This window comes from Dromiciops gliroides, chromosome 1 (genome assembly GCF_019393635.1).
Source record: "Dromiciops gliroides isolate mDroGli1 chromosome 1, mDroGli1.pri, whole genome shotgun sequence".
Classification (NCBI taxonomy): Eukaryota; Metazoa; Chordata; class Mammalia; order Microbiotheria; family Microbiotheriidae; genus Dromiciops; species Dromiciops gliroides.
This window is the reverse complement of record NC_057861.1, coordinates 472,725,040-472,747,846: the sequence shown is the minus strand read 5'-3', so window position 1 is coordinate 472,747,846 and position 22,807 is coordinate 472,725,040. Positions and strand designations below refer to the sequence as shown.

Here is a 22,807-nt window from a genome sequence, read left to right as displayed (position 1 = left end):
CAATTTTTTTCTTTTATTGCTATAGCTAGCACTTCTAGTACAATAATGAATAGTGGTGACAATGGGTATCCTTGCATCATTCCTGATCTTACTGAGAAGGCTTCTAACTTATCCCCATTACATATAATACTTGTTGATGGTTTTAGATAGATAGTAGTTATTTTAAGGAAAGTTCCATTCATTCCTGTGCTCTTTAGTGTTTTTAATAGGAATGGGTATTGTATTTTTTCAAAAGCTTTCTCTGCATCTGTGGAGATAAACACATGAGTTCTGTTACCTTTGTTATTGATATGATCAATTATGCTAATAGTTTTTCTAATATTGAACCAGACCCACATTTCTAGTATAAATCCCACCTGGTCACAGTGTATGATTCTTGTGATATACTGCTGTAATCTCCTTGCTAGTATATTATTTAAAATTTTTGCATCAATATTCATTAGGGATATAGTTTTCTTTCTCTGTTTTAAGCTCTTCCTGGTTTAGGTATCAACACCATATTTATGTTGTAAAAGGAATTTGGTAGGACTCCTTTGTCTATTTTTCTAAGTAATTTATACAGTATTGGAATTAGTCTTTAAATATTTGGTAGAATTCACTTGTAAACACATCTGGCCCTGGGGATTTTTTCTTAGGAAGCTGATTGATAGCTTGTTCAGATAATTTTTCTAGGGTGGGGTTATTTAAGCATTTTATTTACTCTTCTGTTAATTTGGACAATTTATATTTGTGTAAATCTTCATCAATTTCACTTAGATTGTTGGATTAATTGGCATATAATTGGGCAAAATACTTCCTAATACTTATTTTAATTTCCTCTTCATTGGTGGTAAATTCACCCTTTCCATTTTTGATACTGGTAATTTTATTTCCTTCTTTATTTTTTAAGTCTAACAAATGGTTTATCTATTTGATTGGTTTGTTTCATAAAACTAGTTTCTAGTTTTATTGGCTCAATAATTTTCTTACTTTCAATTTTATTAATCTCAACTTTCAATTTTATTAATCTCAACTTTCAATTTTATTAATCTCAACTTTCATTTTCAAGACTTTCGACTTGGTATTTAATTGGGGATTTTTCATTTGTTCTTTTTCTAGTTTTTTTATTTGCATTATCAATTCATCGATCTTCTCTATTTTATTGATGTAAAAATTTAGAGACATGTTTTGCCCTATGTGTTACTTTAGCTGTATCCCATAAATGTTGGTACATTGTCTCAATGTTGTCATTCTCTTTAACAGAACCACTGAGCTATGATCGGTTCTTTGATCCACCTTTTCTTTAGAATTAGATTATTTAGTTTACAATTAAATTTTTTTTTGAGGCAATTGGGGTTAAGTGACTTGCCCAGGGTCACACAGCTAGTAAGTGTTAAGTGTCTGAGGCCATTTTTGAACTCAGGTCCTTCTGAATCCAGGGCTAGTGCTCTATCTACTGCGCCACCTAGCTGCCCCTACAATTATTATTATTTTTTTTTGCAGGGCAATGAGGGTTAAGTGACTTGCCCAGGGTCACACAGCTAGTAAGTGTCAAGTGTCTGAGGCCAGATTTGAACTCAGGTACTCCTGAATCCAGGGCAGGTGCTTTATCTACTGCGCCATCTAGCTGCCCCTACAATTAATTTTTAATCTCTTTTTCCATTGCCCTTCAGTGAATGTAATTTTTATTGCATTATAAACTGAAAAGGATGCATGTAATACTTCTGCCTTTCTATATTTGTTTGTGAGGTTTTTATCCCTAAATCATGGTCAGTTTTTAAGCAGCTGCCATGTACTATCCTCGTTCAATTTTCTCCAGAGGTCTATCATATGATACCTTTTCTAAAATTTGATATACTTCCTTAACTTCTTGTTTATTTTGTGGTTAGATTTATCTAGTTCTGAAAGAGGAAAGTTGAGGTCCCCCAGTAGTATAATGTCGCTATTTTGTCCTATAACTCACTGAATTTCTCCTTTAAGAATCTGGATACTCCACCACTTGGTGAATATATGTTTAGTATTGATATTATTTAATTGTCTATGGTACCTTGTAGCAAGATTTGTTTTCTCCCTTTATCTCTTTTAATTAGATCTATTTTTGCCTTTATCTGAGATCATGACTGCTACCCTTTTTTTTTAACTTCAGCTGAAGCAAATTCTGTTTCAGCCCCTTAACTTTACTATGTCTGCATATGTGTGTGTGCATGTGCGCACGTGTTTCAAGTGTGTTTTTTGTAAACAACATATTGTAGGATTCTGGTTTTTAATCTACTCTGCTACCTACTTCCATTTTGTTGGTGAGTTTCTCCCATTCACAGGCACATTTATCATTAATAACTGTGTATTTCCCTCATACTAGTTTTATCCTTTTCTTTCCTTTTATACTGTCTCTCCTTACCAATGTTTTGCTTCTGACTATCACCTCCCCTAATCTGTCCTACATTCTGTCAGTCCCCACCCCCTTTTCTTAACTCTGTACCTTCCTACTTCCTTGCTAAGATAGATTTCTATTCCAAAATGATTGTGTATATTATTCCCTCTTCAAGATAGTTTTGATGAGAGTAAGGTTCAAGCCATGCCCAATCCCTCCATCGTCCCCTCCATTATAATAGGTCTTTCACACCACTTCATGTGAGATAATTTACCCCATTTGACCTCTTCTTTCATTCTGCTCCCACTTTGATCCTTTCTCACTCCTTATCTTTAATAATATAAAATCCCATCAAAACCACCTTATACCCACATTCTCTTTCTATGTATAATCCTTCTAAGTGTCCTAATAGTGACATAGTTCTTAAGAGTTACAAGTATCATCTTCCCATTTGGGGATATAAACAGCTTAGCCTTATTGAATCCCTTATTTTCCCCTTCTTTTTTTTTCTTTTTCTTTTTTTTTGCTTCTCAAGTCTTGTATTTAAAAATCAAAACTTTTTGTTTAACTCTGGTCTTTTCATGAGGAATGCTTGAAAGTCCTCCATTTCACTGAATGATCATTTTTCCCCCTTAAGGACCGTGCTGTTTCACTAGGTAGAAGAATCTTAGTTGTAATCTTAGCTCCTCTGCCTTCTGGAATACCATATTCCATACCCTCTGATCCTTTAATGTAGAAGCTGCTAACTCCTGTGCAATCCTGATTTTAGCTCCACAATATTTGAATTATTTCTTTCTGGCTGTTTTCAATATTTTCTACCTAACCTGGGAGTTCTGGAATTTGGCTATAATATTCTTGGAAGTTTCCATTTTGAGATCTCTTTCTGTGGGTGTTCTGTGGATTTTTTCAATGTCTATTCTACCTTCTAGTTCTAGGATATCAGAAAAGTCTTCCTTAATAATTACTTGAAAGATGATGTACAGTTAATTTTTTTGATCATGGCTTTTGGGCAGTCAAATAATTATTAAATTATTTCTCCTGGATCTATTGTCCAGGTCAGTTGTTTTTCCAATTAAATATTTCACATTTTATTTTTTTTTTATTCTTTTTATTCTGTTTGATTGATTCTTCATGTCTCATAGAGTCATCAGCTTCTACATGTCCAATTCCAATTTTTAAGGAGTTATTTTTTTTCCACTTAGCATTTTTAACCTCCTTTTCCATATGGTCAATTCTACTTTTTAAGGAGTTGTTTTTTTGCAGAAAAATTTTAAAGTATTTTTTTCCATTTTTTTGTGCTTCTTTTATAAGCTGTGGACTCTTTTTTCATGATTCTCTTGCATCACACTGATTTCTTTTCCCAATTTTTCTTCTACTTCTCTTCTTAAATTTGTAAAATCTTTTTTGAGCTCTTCCAGGAGTTCTTTTTTGGGACTAAGACCAATTCACATTTTGCTTTGAGGATTTTTATGTAGGTGTTTTGACATCATTGCCCTCTTCTGAGTTTGTTTTGAACTTCTCTGTCTCCACAATAACTTTCTATGGCCAGGTTCTCTTTTTGTTTTTTGCTCATTTTTTCTTGACTTTTCTATTACTTTTAAAGTTGAGCTCTGTTCCTGGAGTGAAGACAGCACTGTCCCAAGCTTCTTATGCTGGGGGCCGCAGGTCCTGGCTGCTTGCCTGATGCTGCAGGATGCCACAGGGGTCCTGACAATTTGCTTCACACTGTACCTGGGGTGTAGAGGGCCTTACCATTCTCCTGATGCTGCACTGCAGCCCACAAGGGCCTGTACTGCCCTGGGACCTGGCTACTCAGCTGGTGCTGCCTCAGAGCACCAGCTATTCACCCACTGCCTGGGGCCACAGGGCTTTGGATACTGACTTTCAGTGGGACTCAAGGTCTCCTACTGGCTTGCCCGTAAACTGCCTATCCTAAACTGAGCTCCTTTTTTACTAAGACAAACCTTTCCTTCTACATTGTCTTGGGCTGGAAAACTGTCTGACCCTGTCTTTTTCTTGGTTCTGGCATGCCAGAATTATTTTTGAGGTGTTATTTTATAGTTGTTTAGGTGAATTTGGGAGAGTTCAGGTGATTTCCTGACTTATTCCAACATTTTGGCTCCTAGAAAGTCTCAAACACACTAAGTTTTAATCTTTTTTTTCTTTTTTTGGTGAGGCAATTGGGGTTAAGTGACTTGCCCAGGGTCACACAGCTAGTAAGTGTTAAGTGTCTGAGGCCGGATTTGAACTCAAGTACTCCTGACTCCAAGGCCAGTGCTCTATCCACTGTGCCACCTAGCTGCCCCACTAAGTTTTAATCTTGATCCATATTTTCTTGCATATTTTGGCCATTGTCAACTGTGTTGTTCTTTACATTGATGTCACCAAACTTGAAAGAATATACTGATTTACTTTGGAGGATTTTCAAAGTCATCATAAAACTTTCTACATTTTTTTTATCCTTGAAAGCAATCTAACATCAAAATTAAATTTGTTACTTTGGAACTTCTATCTGCTGCTCTGAGCTCTGCTCCCTTTCTCCTTATTTTTCCTACTTTCATATGTTCTTTGGTATAAGAATGTGTTTTTCAGATACTATTTGTAAAGGAAAATACAACAATAATAATAACAATAATAATGACAATACACTAGGATAAAATAAAAGAAAAATGAGAATAAAATAAGTTCATGGGCACAGAATAAAAGATATTCATGTCTATTATCCTATGTAGCTATTGCTCCTAGCTCTAGCCTGGAGCATGATGAAGAATCATGTCTGTGTCCCATGATCCTTAAACTAGAATAGTGTCCTCAGCCCCCTAACAATGCCAAGTTAATTTTGAGATCCACTGACCTTGGAAACCTGGATTGTGCTAACTGGTTCGATGCATTTTATTTTTACACCATAATTACTTCCCAATAATTTCTCTTATGATATTGACTAACTAAAACAAAATGATGTTTTGTTTTAAAAAATAATTGAGCTTTTCCTTTACTTCACATAAAATTTAAGGACACTATTTCCACTTCTAGATTTTCTTGGCAATGCCAAAGCAGGCCTCTGCATAATTTCAGAATTATTGCTGACAGGGATTTCTCTGCTATCAACAGAGAATTGTTCCAGAAGAATTCAACCCAGCCTTAGGTATTGAACAATCATACTTGTTACCAGAGGGATTTTGTGGGCATGAAATGCCATTAAATAACCTGACCAACATTAGTTTATCCTTATGGAAAAGAGGGGTGGGGGTTGGAAAAGTCTTGATTAGGAAGCTGGGTCACCCTATTAGAAAGTGCTGTAGGATAGAGTCACAGTTTGGAAGAGGTTTAATTCCCTCCTGAAGGCATTTGTACATTCGTTAATGAGGAGATGACTCCTGGATCTGCCACTTGGCAGATTTTAGAAATGGCCTGAGTTTCATTACAGCAGTGAACCTTAAAGGAAAAGTTAGTATCTTTTGCAATTTTAGATAATTTTGAGATGTAAAATTTTATACGGTTTTGCAAAAGCAAACTAAAAGATTGACTCCACCAAGGAGGAGTATGGTATATAGCAGAAAGCTTCCTGGCCTGGGATTACAGAAGGCCTGAATTTTAATCCTGGCTCTGTCAATAATTTGCTTTCTGATATTGCATTAAGTCTGGTCCATAAAACTCTACCATCTCTAAAAGTCTAGGATTTTAAGGATATTAAGTAATACTCCATAAATGTAAAAATATGTCTTCTCTAATACTAAAGAGATAACAATGGAATATTTAAAAATTCTATCATTATTGTACTTAGAATATAGTGATCGATATTAGTAATATATGTAAAACACAGAAGCTCATCAATAGAAAATGCTACTAGACAATACCATAAAACTTTGTCTGGTTACTAATAGGTATTATGCCCCCATAGTACCAAGGGATACCAAGTCAGAGATAATTATCAAACACTTTCATATGAAATATATATATGTGTGTGTGTGTGTGTGTATGTTCATTAAATCCTAATTAATAGAGTTCAAAGCTTATACCTAAGCAAAGATCATGAATATGTGACATACATCTCATTGACTCCATAAAATTTCTAGAACTTTTTTCTGCTCAAAAGTTTATACAATCAATAAGGGACAGCTAGATGGCGAAGTGGATAGAGCACCGGCCCTGAAATCAGGAGGACCTGAGTTCAAATTCGGCCTCAGATACTTGACACTTACTAGCTGTGTGACCCTGGGCAAGTCACTTAACCCCAATTGCCTCACCAAAAAACAAAAACAAAAACCAAACAAAAAAGGTTTATGCAATCATAGGATTAGAGCTAGAAAGGACTTTAGAGGTAAACTTGTTTTACAGATGAGGAAACAATTTTGTCATCTTCAAAGACTTCTGAAGAGCTAAGAGACATTATACCATAAGAAATCAAGCGGAATAGTTATCACTGTTTAGAAATTTGTATGTATAGTAATTTTTAAAGGTAATACAAACATTACTTACACAATCCTAATACCCACAATAACACTTCTAAAATCCATTTTTTAAAAACAGAAAAAGCAATTAGCTTAAATTAATTGCTTTGCTGATGCTCGTTGCACCAGGTATGCTTGGCAGACTTGAAACTCTTGCTTGTACTTTCACAAACTAACATTTTGATGATTTTTGGATCACAGTCACACTGGAGCAACTAACCAAATAATTGCTCTAAAGTGCACCTACCTTTAATCAGTATGTTTAGGCTCACACTTTCAATTAACTAAATAATAAACTTTCCTTTTAAAAAACAGTATTTTTAAAAGGCTACAACAAAGGGGCCATGGATAGATATATGACACTGTTGCTTACATAGCATTAATAATTATGTATTTTGTTCACTGATGTCTCTTCTGTTAGCACAGTGAGAAAAGCAAGTACAATTTTTGGTTTTGTTTTGTAAATTGTTTTTTATTCATAAAGTAAAACTATAAGCCACAACAAAATTCAACATAAAATTCTATTTCCTGTTCAAAAGGGCAGGATTATGATTTTCAAGTAAAAAGGAAGCAATGAGCAAAGCAAACTACATCTGACTGTGGTCAATGAATTAAATCTTAACTTTGAAGCCACATAAAATTCATTCATAAATAGCACAATAAAAACATTTAAGCTGATATTTTAGGCATCAAAATATTAACTCAAATTCAAATGATGACATATATACAACCTGCAAAACTGGCATTTGTAATGGTTAAACAACTCTACCAATAGAGTATTATGACAAACATTATTTCACCTGTATCTTAAATAAAAAAGATGCCCACATTATTTTCATTAAAATTACATGTAGAACTGTCAAAAGTACTGCAATAACTATTTTTTTTACTCTTTACTAAACAAGGAGGATTTTCTGTGCCACTTTAAATATTTTGTTCATTGAGAAATGGTATATACAAAACCATGTTTTCCTGAGGCATAAAGGCTCAAATTGATAATGTTCTGTCATTTCTCATTCTTTCAAAGAATACTATCTTTCCTTAAATTCTGTAATGTTTGTCACAGAAAATATAGCCAAGCAATATTTATGTCAGGACTGCCATTTAAATTTTTATTAATTGAGTCCAAGCAGTTTCTCCTCTGGTTTAACACATGTACCTTTCTTCAAAAATATTTCTTTATGCCACAACTTATAAAAACATTTTAGGCTGAAGCTATATTCCTTCCACTAAATTAATAAGTAATCACAGGAGATATTTATCATCTCAGGGATTTACATGAAAATTGTCAGAATTAATCACCTTTCTCATATTTTCACTATTTACAGGGCTACATTTATCATACATTTTAAAAATTTGACAACAGTGAATTATTGTAATTACTCTTCCCTAGTTCTTACGATTAATAACAAGAAAATTCCTTTGTGGGGGAAGAGAAAAATGCTTATTAATTTATGACATACTTGAGTAGTCAATATCCTGCCAATATTTTTATTAAAAAAGATTTTCAAGAAACTACTTTCTTTAATATTGACAATTTCCCCACATTTTAAGTTAGTAAGCCCAAGTAATATCTTCAAATGTATGAGCATCTTTTATTACATTCCCTGAATAAAATGTAGCCCATTCACAAGAGGAATCAAATATTTACACATCATACCATTTTAGAAGGAAATATATAGCTTTTAAAAAACATATTGCAAGCTATGTGCTTAATATAAATTTGAGTCACAATATGTAACGATGTTAATAATCAAACTTGTAAAGCATGCTGTCTTGGGAGGGGTCCCCAGGGATTAGGCCATGGAAGTAGTCTAACATGGATTTTTCTGGACAGTCTTTGACAATATTTAATGATAAAAATGCAATAATACCATTTACATTAGAATGTTCCATAAAACATGTCCTTATGTCTTTCACTAACTTAGGTCACAGCATTTATTATATTTCAAGCATAAGCTTGCTTGTTTAATAGGAGCAAAAAAGCAAATCATATAGAAGCCATTTTGTTGAAATTATAAAAATAAATCTACCACTGAAAATTTATTTGGAAAAGTTTCATAAACTATTATGATATAATATTTTAGAGAATCTACTGAAGCATTCACAAAGTACAATCACAAAGTCACAACCCAGCCTTCAGGACTAGAAATCTCCTTACAAGTCATAACAGAGTCCTGTGTCAGGAAGCCCAAGGGTTGTATTACAATAAATGTATTATGTATAAACACACACGGGAAGAAAGAGATTGGAATTGCAAAGAACAAACATTTTAGTAGGGGTTTGAGAGGGGGAACTAATCACACAGAGACACAAAAGACAGTATTTTTTTTCATAGGTAGTCTGTGTCTCAAGACGTTTGTTATTTGGCCCCACTAGAATGTTAGCTATAGAAAAGAGTAAGCATAATAAATGTAAGCCTTACAAAAAATTTTGAATATTGTAATAGTTTCCAAAATAATCAGATAGTCTATGAAATTTGACTAGCCTAGAAAAGTTCCATCCCAACCAATGTTACAGCTCCCTCAGTGCACATTAACTCTTATTCCAGTCGTAGTCCACATTTACTTCTGAGGAATACAGTAAGTCTTATTATCTTTTTCATCAACAGAAGGATATACAGGCAAGATAAAATCAACCATTTCATTTCTCTTCCAACTTAACTTTTAACCAAAAAACCCCACATAAGTTGGTAGGTAGTCAGGTTGCAATATTCAAGAAAGACAGCAGAACTAAAACACTACCAAAAAACTGATAAAGTAGAATAATTTTTACAGTCTCTTTTTTCTAAGCTTTTTTTTCCCAGAAAAAAAAATGTTCAAAATTCATAGTCAATACTCAAAAGTAAAAAGCATTATTTTCCTCCAGACAACTTAACTTTTAACAGAAAACAAAATATACTCGAATTTAAATACAACTATATGTGCTCAATTTAATGGATAGATATGTTTCCTTTGGGCAATTCTGAAACCTCAATCTCTCATAAAACTAAATAGTATTAGGAGAATAAAATAAAGTACAATTATAAGTACATATTTTGCAGTGGCATGACATTCACTAGAAGAGAGTAGATGAACACTTTAAAATATAATACATAACATAAGTTCACAAAACAATTCCTGGAAATTAAAAAAAAAATGGGCACTAAACAAATACTTTGTACCAACACCACCTGCTCCAATCCTCACTGAACTTTATTTCTAAATGTCACCCTTTTTTATTGACTCGACGGAAATCTGAAAGAAGAAACAGAATAAACATCCAGAGGAGATGAGGTGAGTTAGAATAATCTTTATATAAAGCTTCATTGAGTTTTATATAAGTCAGTGCTGTCAATCTCCTTTTCTATATTTATAAATCAAATGTAAAAAGAAGTAAATCTATCAGTCTACAAATCCAACCTGTTTAAAATTCTGTAGGTTAATAGATGCATGTGAAAAGCAATGAGTAAAACATATAAATATTTTATTAGTGGTATATATGATTAAAACTTATAAAGCATCCTGAAAAATCAGATGCTGGTGGGTACACATCACAGCTCTAATAAATTCATTTTTGATGCACTACTTGAATTATGGAATCTTCAAATTGTAAAGTTCATCTATCCCAATCACCCTCTCAAAATAGAATTACTTTTACAACATTCATAATAGAAAAGGTAGTATATTTTGGACTGGCTTAGGTCAACCTTAGCGATATCACAATTTATCAACTGACATCCAGTTACCTTTTAGTTGTTTGTAATGGGAAACATAAAACCTTGTTTTGCCTTACTCATTTCCAGCCAAAAAAGTGTCCTCTAACATGTCATGCTAACTAGACTTCATGAAGATCAGGCTTTCTGTTGATTAATAGGTTAGAATCTTCTTGATTCAAAATGATTTGACCTTTTTCTGGGGGTGGGGGGGGGGGAAGGGGGAGGAGAGCATGACATGAGCCATTCCCTCATTCTTCAATGACTAAGAAATTGCCATCTGGCCATACTATCCCCATTCCAGTGAATCTTAACTCCAGCTTCCAGTATTCAAATCTAATTTACTATCTCCTAATGCCCTGATCCCTTATTCCCATAGTCCTCAACAAGACTCCCTCAATGTTCACTCTAAATATACCCACCCCTTTCTCTGTGCTCTATGATTGCTCTATAGGGAACAAACTTGTTTTCATCTTGAATCTTTTCCTTTTACACTCCTTTCATCTTCTGGCTCTCATTAAGACCTGGTCCCCTCCTGATAACTAACAGTGTCCCTGGTCAATCTTCCATCATTTTCACTCATTCCCCCAACCAGTAGACATGAGAGAGCTGAAATACCCTTATTCCCCATTACCCCATCCAAGATCTCCCTCTACTTCCATCAATCAGTAACCTCTCCTCATCTGAGGTTCAATCAGACGATATCCACCATCCAATCAAAATTCTGGTAGGTATTGTCTGTTGACTTCCAGAAAATTCCACTCTTTCCTCAATGAATATAATGCATGGTTCAGTCTTTCCTTAAATCTTGCCATACTAGGGGACTTCAACATAGAGACTGATATTCCCCCAAATACTCTAAACTCCCAGTTCCTCAACTTGCTCATTTTCCTACAACATACTCCTCCACCCGACCTAAGCTACACACAGAAATAGCCATATCCTTGAACTTGGCAAAACCCACAAATATACGATTTCCATGTTTATGAACTCTCAAATCCCCGTATCTGATCACAATCTGTTGTCATTACAGTTCTCCCTCTGCCTTACAATCTTAAAATCTATTCTTCATTCTTACTGTGACCTCAAATCCCTCAACCCTTCAATTCTTTTCCAATAAATCACCCCTGTATTGGCTTCATTCTCCTCCTTTCCCCATCCTGACCCCTTGGTGAACCAGTTCAACTCTACACTGTCATTTTTCTCTCCAGTCTTTTACCCCCTTATCCTAATACCAGTCTTCCTCTTCCAAGCATCAACCTTGGATCACTCCTATCATCCACTGTCTTTAGTCTTACTCCAGTGATTCTGAAAGAAGGTAGAGAAAAATCATGCTACATAAGCACAAGTGAGCCTTCATTGATACACGATAATCATTTTATACTTCCTTAACTGAAGCACTGTCCTATTTGCCACAGCATCTTTTCCAAACAGTTTCACACCACCTCAAAGCTCTCTAAGCTCCTCTCCCCTCCAGACTCAGCTGAGAACTTTCCCATATTTCACTGAAAACATTGAGGCAATCCACAGAGACCTCCCTCTCTTCTCCATCTTACATTACTCAGAGGCTTTGCCCCATTATCTCTACCTTCACCTCTGCCTCATATGAGAAAAGGCCAACCTCTCTACATGCACAAGTGAACCCATTCCATCCCATCCCATCTTCTCCAGCAGACTGACCACTCTATATTCCCCACTCTTTGTGATCTTCAGTCTAACTGGTGTCTGCTTCCCTATTGCCAAGAAATATGACCATATTTCTTCCATCCTAAGAAAAAAATTTCACTTAATTCATCCATCTCTTCCAGCTATTGTCTTTAATCTCGTCTCCTTTTCATGCCTAACCCCTTTTATAAGTCTGTCTAACAATTGGTGCCTCTATTTCTTTCCAGGTAATTTCTTTTTGACTCTTTCCAAAATTACCAACAATCTCTTAATTGTCAACTCTAATGGCCTTCTCTCTATCCTCATTCTACTTAACCTCTCTGCAGCCTCTTCTTTTTGCTACTCTCTTCTCTTTAGGTTTACATGACAGTACTCTATCCTGTTTCTGCTCCTTCCTATATCTCCTCAGCCTCTTTTGTTTTTGTTTTTTTTGCGGGGCAATGGGGGTTAAGTGACTTGCCCAGGGTCACACAGCTAGTAAGTGTCAAGTTTCTGAGGCCGGATTTGAACTCAGGTACTCCTGAATCCAGGGCCAGTGCTCTATCCACTGTGCCACCTAGCTGCCCCTTCCTCAGTCTCTTTTACTGGATCATCATCTAGGTCATACTTTCTCATGGTGAGAATCCCCCGGAGTACTGGCATGGGCCCTTTTCTCTTCTTCCTCTATACTATTTTGTCTGGTGACCACATGAGTTCCCAAGGAATCAATTATCATCTCTATGCTGATGATTCTTTTTTTTTATGCTGGTGATTCTTAAATCTAATTATGAAGCCCTAACCTTTCTCATGACTTCCAGACTCACATCTTCAACAGCCTATTGGACACCTTGATCTAGATGTCCCATAGATAGCATAAATTCAACATGTCCAAAACTGAACTCATCATCTTTCTCCTCAAAATTTCTCCTCTTCCAAACATCCCTAATACTGTTAAGGGGTATTGCCATTCTCCCAATCATGCAGGCTCCCAATCTAAGTGTAATTTTTGACTCGTCAGTCTCTCAATCCCCATACCCAATCTGTTGCTAATGACTACTTGTTTTATTATCTTAGGGTCTCTTGCATATATCTCCTCTCCTCTGACACTGCCCCCACTCTGGTGCAGAGCCTAATCACCTCAAGCCTGGGTTATTTCAAGAGCTTGCTGCTTGGTCTCCCTGCCACAATTCTTTCTCCAGATCAGTCCTTTACAAGGTCCCAACCCCACCCCACATACGCTTAAATATGATAATGGCTCTTATCATTCCTGGCCGTCCCCCACACCAGGAATTCTCTCTCCCCTAATGTCTGCCCTCCTAGTTTTCCAGGCTTCCTTCAAGTCTGAGCTAAAATCCCACCTTCAATAAGAAGTCTGTTCAGATCTCCCTTACTCTTAATTCCTTCTCTCTGCTGTTTATCTAAAATTTAACATGTAACATTTAACATCTTATTTGCTCTTTTCTCCCACGTTATTCTATAGGTATCTTGAGAGCAAGGACTGTTTTTTACCTTTCTTTGTACCCCCAGTGTTTAGCAGTGCCTAGAACACAGTAGATGCTTAATAAATGCATGTAGACTGACTACAGAGACCCTCAGAGCTGGCAGAAGTTGGAGCATAAGAGACACATGATATTGCTTTCAGCCTTCAAGAGGGTAAAGAGAAGCAAGTCTAACATAATAGCAAAAAAGGCCATGAACACGTAACCTGGCTATCACGGAAGCAGTTGGTTGTTCTCTAAGAAAAAGATCTTTGGCAGTTGTTTTCTCTTTCTTTCCTCTTGAATGTAAGAATTTCACACTGATCATTGTCTTCCTTACCTAGTAAGTTAAGTACCATCCAGAGAACAGAGCAAGTCAGTACCATCAAGGCTCCTAACATGTAGCAAGCTCCTTTTTGGCAGAGGACAGCACAACAAAAAGTCTTTTCTTCTTTTTCTTCTCTCTGTGCAGAATATGAGAAATGCCAGGAGCAGAACAGAGGTCTGTATATAACATTTGTTGATCTAACCAAGGCCTTTGATACTGTTGGTTTTGGTCTTTGGGGCCTATGGAAGATCATGGTGGAATTTAATTGCCTGGAGAAGTTGATCAGTATTGTACGCCAGTTTCATGGTGACATGTTTATACAGGTTCTGGTTAATAGATGGTCTCATGCTTTCCTAGTCATCAATGCAGTGATGCAGGGCTGTGTGACTGCTCTCACACTTTTTATTTTTAGCATGATGCTTTCAGCAATGTATTAAGATGCTTTCAATGAGGACGAAAATGACATCAAGGTCAGCTACTGTTCTGACAATAAATTATTTAGCTCGAAAAGGCTATAAGCTAAGACTAAAGTGGAGGAAGAATCGGTGAATGATATTTTGTTTGCAAATGATTGTGTGCTCAATACAGCCTCTTAGGCTGAGATGAAACAAAGTGTGAGATCGACCCTTGAGTTAGAGGACCTGGGTTCAAATCTCTATGTCCCTTTCTACTTTCACAGCCTCCATCATATTTGCATTCTTATTCCCACTCATCTAGACAATTATCATAGCCTTCTCACTGCCTTAAAATCTCCCCACACTCTCCTCCCACCTTTACTCTGCAGCTAAGGTAATTTTTCTGAAACAAAAGCCTGACTATGTTTCCAGTCCTCTTTTCCACACCACTTTCCACACCCTGGCTTAATGAGTTGCCTAATGGCTCCAATAGAAATTTTCCTACTGATCATTTAAGGCACTTTTCTACCTTTCCAGTTTTTTTTTTTACTTTATGCCCCTCTTTGTACCCTAGGAAACAGTCACACTTGCTTACTGGTCCTTCCACCTCACATCTGTGCCTTTTCACTGAATGCCCCCATCCTGGAGTGTTCACATCTCAGCCTCTTTAGCTTCCTTCAGGACTCAAATTAAGTCCCACACTCTGCAGGAGGCTTATCTTAGTCTCTCTTCCTTCATCCCTGCCCACCCCAGCTGCTATTTCAGATTTCCTTCCATCTATTCTATTTTGATCTTGTATGTGCCTACATATTTACATGTTGTATAAGAAGTGCACAAATAATACTTATTTACTGACTTATGATTGCTATCTGTGTGCCCCTGGAAAAGTCACTTCAATACCCTGGGTCTCCATTTCCTCATCTCTAAAATGAGAGGTTTGTAGTAAATTCCTTGCCATCTTCATCTATTATTTAAATAACAAGGCAAATTTCATTCACTGAGCATTTTAAGGATAGAAAACTTCATTTCTCTTTTAATGTCACTCTGTGCACTAATTTCCACATAAGCAGTGGCAAATGTCAAAGGAACATACTTATAACTCACAGTGGCTCCTATAGATTAAAGACTGAAAAAAGGTCACAGATGTAATTTTTAAAATTTAAGAAGAGAAAGTAATTAACCTATTTAAAAGTAAATTCAAAATGGAAAAATAAACTCCATCACATATAAAAAGTAAGCAATAGCTTTGGCTAAAATTTATTATGAAGCAGTTTCCTTTTCTTTCTGGAAGAAATAAAAGAGACAAAGAAAGTCTTATATGCATGAAGTTGCACAAAACAATTCCCTTTAAAATCTCATTCTCTTGCAACCAGAACAGCTAGTGCTTTCAGATTCCCTGATGACCCAAATCTAAGTGGAGGGATTTTTTTTTTACCAGAACTAAATGCAAATAAGCATTTCAACAATCCATGGGTCAGATAATGGAGAAGATATAACAACCAAATGTTTAATATAGATTGTTGATAGAAGTAGTCAGCATCTTCTCACAAACCAAAAACTTAGATTTTGTGTTCAGAGCAATGGTAAATGTCAAGTGACTAGACTATATCTCTGAATACACAAAATGTCTTTGCTGTTTAACTCTCTAAACAAAAAATAGAAAATAAAAAGGAAGATAAAGAACAGCATGTCTCTGTTGCAGAGATCAATTGTGTGTGTACAGGGAGAGAGCCTGAAAATGTCTCACAGTTCTTTAAAAATAATGTAATCATTGTCCAAAATTCAGATCCAAAATATGAAGTTTAAAAAGAGTAAAAGACAAAAATTGTGATAGGAGCCAAAGGCCCACATTATGGCAGAATGGAGAAAGCAATGGTTCTGGAGTCAGATGGTTATAAATCTCTTCTCTGATTTATATGACCTGTATCATTTTGGAAAAAAATACCACTTTATATTATTAAAATTCAGTATCCTCATGAACATGCAGTTTTCTGATGAAGAAATCAAAGCTATCTATTCCCATATGAAAAAATGCTCTAAATCACTATCGATTAGAGAGATGCAAATGAAAGCAACTCTGTGGTACCACCTGACACCTATCAGATTGGCCAATATGACAAAAAAGGAAAATAATAAATGTTGGAGAAGCTGTGGAAAAATTGGAACACTAATGCATTGTTGGTGGAGCTGTGAACTGATCCAACCATTCTGGAGAGCAATTTGGAATTATGCCCAAAGGACTATAAAGCTGTGCATACCCTTTGACCCAGCAATACCACTTTTGGGTCTTTTTCCCAAAGAGATCATAAAAAAGGGAAAAGGACCCACATGTACAAAGATATTTAAAGCTGTTCTTTTTGTAGTGGCAAGGAATTATAAATTGAGGGGATGTCCATCACTTGGGGAATGGCTGAACTAGTCATGGTATATGAATGTAATGAAATTCCATTGTGCTATAAGAAACAATGAGCAGGTAGAGTTCAGAGAAACCTGGAAGGACTTGCATGAACTGATGATAAGTGAGATGAGCAGAACCAGGAGAACATTGTGCAGAGTATCATCAACATTGTGTGTTGATCAACTGTGATAGACTAGATTCTTCTCACCAATCCAATGGAACAAGAAAGTTCCAAAGGACTCATGATGGAAAAGGCTCTCCAAATCCAGAAAAAAAAAAGGAACTGCAGAATATGGATGCTGATTGGACCATACTATTTCTTTTGTTTTTGGTGCTGTAGGTTTTCTGATTTGAGGTTTTCCCTTTGTGCTCTGATTCTTCTCATATAACATGATTAATGCAGAAATATGTTTAATGTTATTATGTATATATATATATATACCTATATCAGATTGCCTGCTGTCTAGGGGAGGGAGAAAAATTTGAAATTGGAAATCTTATCTAAACAAATGTTGAAAACTATTTCTACATGTAACTGGAAAATAATAAAATACTTTTCTTTTCAAAAAATTCAGTATCCTCATCTGTAAAATGTAGGGGGTTGGACTAGATAGCCTCTAATATACCTCCAGCTCTAAATCTATGATATTATGATACTAAATAAGATCTCCCTTTTTATGTTGAGAGCTGTAATATCACCAGTGGTGGTTTCTCTACCAAAGTGAATGGGTAGCTATTCTGTAACTTCAAAGTCTCAGAGAGTTGCCAAGGGCACTGAGAGATTACAGTGACTTGCTCAAGTTCATCCAGACAGTATATGTCAGAAGCAGGGATTAAAATAAGATCCTTCTTACTTCTGAGGCCAGCTCTATCCACAATGTCAAAGTGTCTTTCGTCTTATATGCTCACAACTAAAAACAATAACAAAATTAAGATTGTTTCAAATCAAGATAATTCCTTTTCAGCAAGAAATAATAAATATCAAGCTTATAATAAATGGCAGAACAGAAAGAGAAGGGAATAAGAATTTTTGAATCAGGAATAAGTTCTATAATTGAGAGCTAGTGATTTGTTTAAGCAATATCCTGCCCCTTGCAAGTGTAAGTACATGGAAGTGGTAACTGAGCCTATACGCCTGACTACGAAATGTAAGATATGAAATTCAAAGACAGTTCTAGTGTTCATAGGCACCAAGAGTTCTAATAAAAGCTGAACATTTCATTTAAAATGAATTACAATTAAAATGACTCTGCAACAACAATGTAAATGGGAACTAATTAATTGTTTTTTAATTGCTTGATATATGAATATGTATGAAAATTTTCTTTTTCATACATAATTCCAAAACCTAAAGATAGAAAGATATGACAAATATTCTATAGAGACCAAAAATTCTTTATTATACACAATCAGTTCTATTAAAGGCTTCAGATATTACTGAAATGATCACAATGTTTCTAAAAAACAGTAATACTAAGTCATTATAGTTCTCATTTAATAAAGAAATAAACACAGAGAAATGAAAAACTAAGTTTTTCTTATATATAGGAGAACACCTCACATATGAGAAGTAGTTTCAGATAGCAGATGAGACTTGGAGTGAGAATGACTCTGAGTTTAAAAGTTTTACCTTGGCCTCTGACTGTATAACCTGGACAAGCCTCACAGTGCCCCGGGCAGCTCTCTAAATTGAGAGGGTACAGAGGAGCTACCCATATGCAGGGACAGAGGAAGTTTCCCACAGGGAGTGCCTATCAATCAATCAACAAGTATTTTTTAACAGAATACAATGTGGAAAGCACTGCCCTAAAAGCCTTGGGGGATATAAGAAAAAAAAAAAAAGAAAAGGAACATTCCTACACTCAAATTTCAGGTCAAGACACCACCAAAAAAAAAAAAATCAAAAAAAGAATAAATTTTGACTCATTGTCCATATAAAGTACTATTTCTATTTTTAAGTACCCAGTACGCTATTCTTAGGGATAGATACTTTGTGATAAAGATAGGCTACATTGTATGGCTATTTTCCCCTAAGATTTTCCGATAGAAAGGGAAGGCACTTTAAGCAAACACTAACATTTATTCTAAGAAAATATCTGCTTATATGTATCACCAAGATTACAAGTAAAAATCTGACCCTATACCACTTATTCCTATTTCCATATAATCTTTGTTCCTTTCCGACATCATGCCCATTCACTTCTCTGGGACTTTGTGAGGATAGATTCATCCTCTTTGTTGTTGAATCAAGTCCTGGTATTCTTCAAGGGAAAGTTTTACTTTGTTCAGAAAGCCTTCCCTGACTTCAGCCCTAATTGATCTATCGATGTTTTCCTTAACTCAGTTAATACTTATTACACTATTGTGAGGTCAGATCACATAATTTAAAACTTAATAATAGTCTAGTACTTTTATCTATTATCTCTCAGACAAGATGTTATGTTCCAAGACAACAGAAATCTTTAAAAACATTACTCTTGGAATAATACTATGGAAAGAGTAGGAGCTCGATAAATTATTGACATGAATTGATACTAACAATGAATACATTGGAAATAGTAACTAATGGATAACTAAATATATTCACATTCTATGACCTCTATATAAAAGGTTACCAACCAATCTGAGTTAAGTGCTAAAAGTATAATTAAGCCTGATGAAATGCCCCAGATTTATGGCAATATAATTAAAATATTACTTAACCTAGTTATACAATATAGCAAGAACAATGAGATGAGTAATCTAAATGATACTGAGAAGTGGGTTTTATTGTTTGAAAGTTCTTTTACAGAACACATAATAAGTAGTGTAATTAAACCTAAGGGAGACTGTCCTTTAAACCTGTATGATTCAAATTCATTAAAATGCATATTTTCTCAATTAATCCAAACTTCTCCATTAAAAACATTAAGATAAACCCACTTAGTTCCTGAAAATAAATCCCTACAGCACATAAATTTCTGATCAATCAACAAAAGGCCATTATAATTAAGTAGGAAAAACCATTAAAATAACATCAATGATATGAGTTAGGCCAAAGTAGAAATAAAAGTCAGAGTGAGGTCTAGCTATTATTTTATTTGTCAATTAGCCAGCTATGACTTATATCAGCAATTAGATACATGATTTTAGCTCCATGAAATACTTCCTATTTTTAAATATCCTAAGACCTTAGCAACTCTTACATTCAATCTGTGAGTATAAAGCACAAGAACATTTTCCAAATATATGAAACCCACAGATGAGAAAATGTCTTATTCATTTTTGTAGAACAATATTCTCCTTACATACTAAACCACTACTACTATGTTACTTCTCTTTAATAATTTATAGTATATGCCTATCCCTTTTAACAATGTCATCATAAAGCCCAGCACTTCTAATATCTGTAGTTTTTATTTGATGCTGCATTAAAATGATCTTGCTTAGGGACCTGAGATTCAAATTATTTGAAATTGTTATATTTTACTTGCTACGCTGAAATGTTTAGTATTTAAATGAGTACGTAAGGCAACTCAAACAATACATTAAAATTTGTTAGGGATTTTTTTTTTTTTTGGTTCAGACCTGTGATTTCATTAGCATGAATAACATGGTGTGCAAACTCCGTCTACCAATAGAGAGCAAATAATTTGTCTATAACTTTTTTTTTTTTTTAAGTGAGGCAACTAGGGTTAAGTGACTTGCCGAGGGTCACACAGCTAATAAGTGTTAAGTGTCTGAGGCCAGATTTGAACTCAGGTATTCCTGACTCCAGGGCCGGTGCTCTATCCCCTGCACCACCTAGCTGCCCCTGTCTATAACTTTTTTTTTCCTTTTTTTTGGCAGGGCAATGAGGGTTAAGTAACATGCCCAGGGTCATACAGCTAGTAAGTATCAAGTGTTTGAGGCTGGATTTGAAATCAGGTCCTCCTGAATCCAGGGCTGGTGCTTTATCCACTGCGCCACCTAGCTGCCCCGTCTGTAACTTTTAGAAAGCATCCTACAGCACTTAAAAATTAAATGACTTGAATATGGACGTGCAGCTAATTTGTTGCAATTTAAAGTCAAAGGCAAAACTTGAAGACCTGAACCCAGGTCTTCATTAAATTCAAAGCTGGATCTCTATCCACAAAATACTGTAGCCTCTCACTTCCATACACAATTCAGTTGGAAAGAAATAAAATCTGAATATATCACAATTGGACAAAAATATAATCGCTATTTTATTTATACCATTAATTTAAGAAGTAAAATCAGGGGCAGCTAGATTGCGCAGTGGATAGAGCACCGGCCCTGGATTCAGGAATACCTGAGTTCGAATCCGGCCTCAGACATTTAACACTAGCTGTGTGACCCTGGTCAAGTCACTTAACCCCAATTGCCTCACCAAAAAAAAAAAAAAAAAAAAGAAGTAAAATCAAGGTGGGTCTTGTTTCTAAGGGGTACTCAATAATCCTCCAGTTTTCTGACACTTAAAAGACCTTAGTAATCAATAAGTTATTTCTGAAGACAATGTCACCTTTCCGTTTAAATGCATCTTAATTTTAGTTTGAATAGTATTTCATTATTTTTGAGGGGAAAAGTTTTCCAAAAAAAATACTCCCTGAAGAAATTTTTGAATATTAGATAGGACACAAACAAGTCTTTAAATTCCTAAACTTTAGTCTGTTTTTAGTGTAAAGCTGTATAGGTTAAAAACATTTACTTTAAAGATATATTTGCTTATTCTTCTCCCAGGTGAAAGGTGTATGTAGGTCAGACTTATCTCGTCATTTTGCTCTACTGTTGTATCATTTTGGTGAAACTTGCTCCATTTCATATACTTTCTACAAGGTATACCACTTGCTTTTTTTTCCAAAAAAAAAATTTATAGTTGTAAAAGGAACAAAAGAAAAACCACTCAAATAATAAGAAAATATACATGAGTATTTGCATCATTTTTTCTGCATCAGTCTCCCACAATTTCTCCATAACAAGTCTACAGTAAAATGTGTTTACTGAAGATCTAAGAACACTGATCCTGCAATGAGCAACCAACCTTTGGTTTACTTTCTATCAAGAATTCAAATTGTTTTTATTTTCACACAATGCGGGCAGATGTTGACAATATAGTACTCTGCAAATAATTTTAGAAGATCTTAATATTTTTCAAGACATAACAAAATAACACAACACAATGGATGTTCAAAAATGTAACACTAGGGTAAAACTATTTATACTTCTTTGAAATACTATTACAGCTTTAAATTTTCTGTTACACTGTGTGTTTTATCACTGATAATTTATGCTAAGCATACAAGGTCAACTATGTTTACTACAGTAAACTATTTTTAAGATGTTAAAATGATTACCTGTCATTAATGATCCAGTTCAGGCAGAGATTGAGGGAGCTAAGATTTTTGCACCTCTTGACTATTTCCATCACAGTTTCATTATCCAGTTCAGTGATGTGACGTAAATCCAAACTGGAAAGGTTTCTTAACTAATGAGACAAACAAAATAAAGGAGAAAGAGTTGAAAAGTAAAGGCCTCTTGGTCCTCAATACAAATTAAACAATCAACTATAAATAGTGAATGGATAAATAATATATTACATTATAAATTAGATTGATTTTACAATCCCTGATGATAAAAATGAAAATGTTAATGGCCAAAAGTGAAAATCTTTAAGGAAAACTCGTTATTACGAGATGAATAAATTAGAAAAAAATTAAATGTACCATTTAAAATAACTGCAATAGTTGCAATGACTACAAAGCTCTTAAACCCTACATAAAGAAATTGCATCTATCTATATGACTTTAACAATCTGATCAGGTAACCTTCCTCATTTTTGAAAAATCATCACTCTGACTTCCAGTAAAGATAGCAGTTTTAAACTTTCATAAAGGAGCCCCATTGAGACAGACAGACAAGACAGACACAGGGGATACAAATACGAAGAATGTAATAACATTATGCTCAAAGACATTGATGGAGGACACAACAATATAAGTATACACAAAATAATTATAAAGAAAATGAATACAAAGTCAATAAATAAGGTGTTTGGGGGGTATCTACTATTTGAGGGGATTAGAAAAGGAT

The 22,807-nt window shown here is 35.0% G+C and overlaps 1 protein-coding gene across 1 annotated transcript in view; it reads right to left on the bottom strand.

The window, feature by feature from the left end:
- The window catches only part of FBXL17 (F-box and leucine rich repeat protein 17), a 519,745-nt gene that overhangs the window by 328,255 nt on the left and 168,683 nt on the right, over positions 1–22,807 (bottom strand). Inside the window, exon 6 of the mRNA XM_043986707.1 lies at positions 22,072–22,202. Coding sequence (XP_043842642.1) covers positions 22,072–22,202 — 131 coding nt within the window. The remainder of the gene's footprint in view (positions 1–22,071; positions 22,203–22,807) is intronic.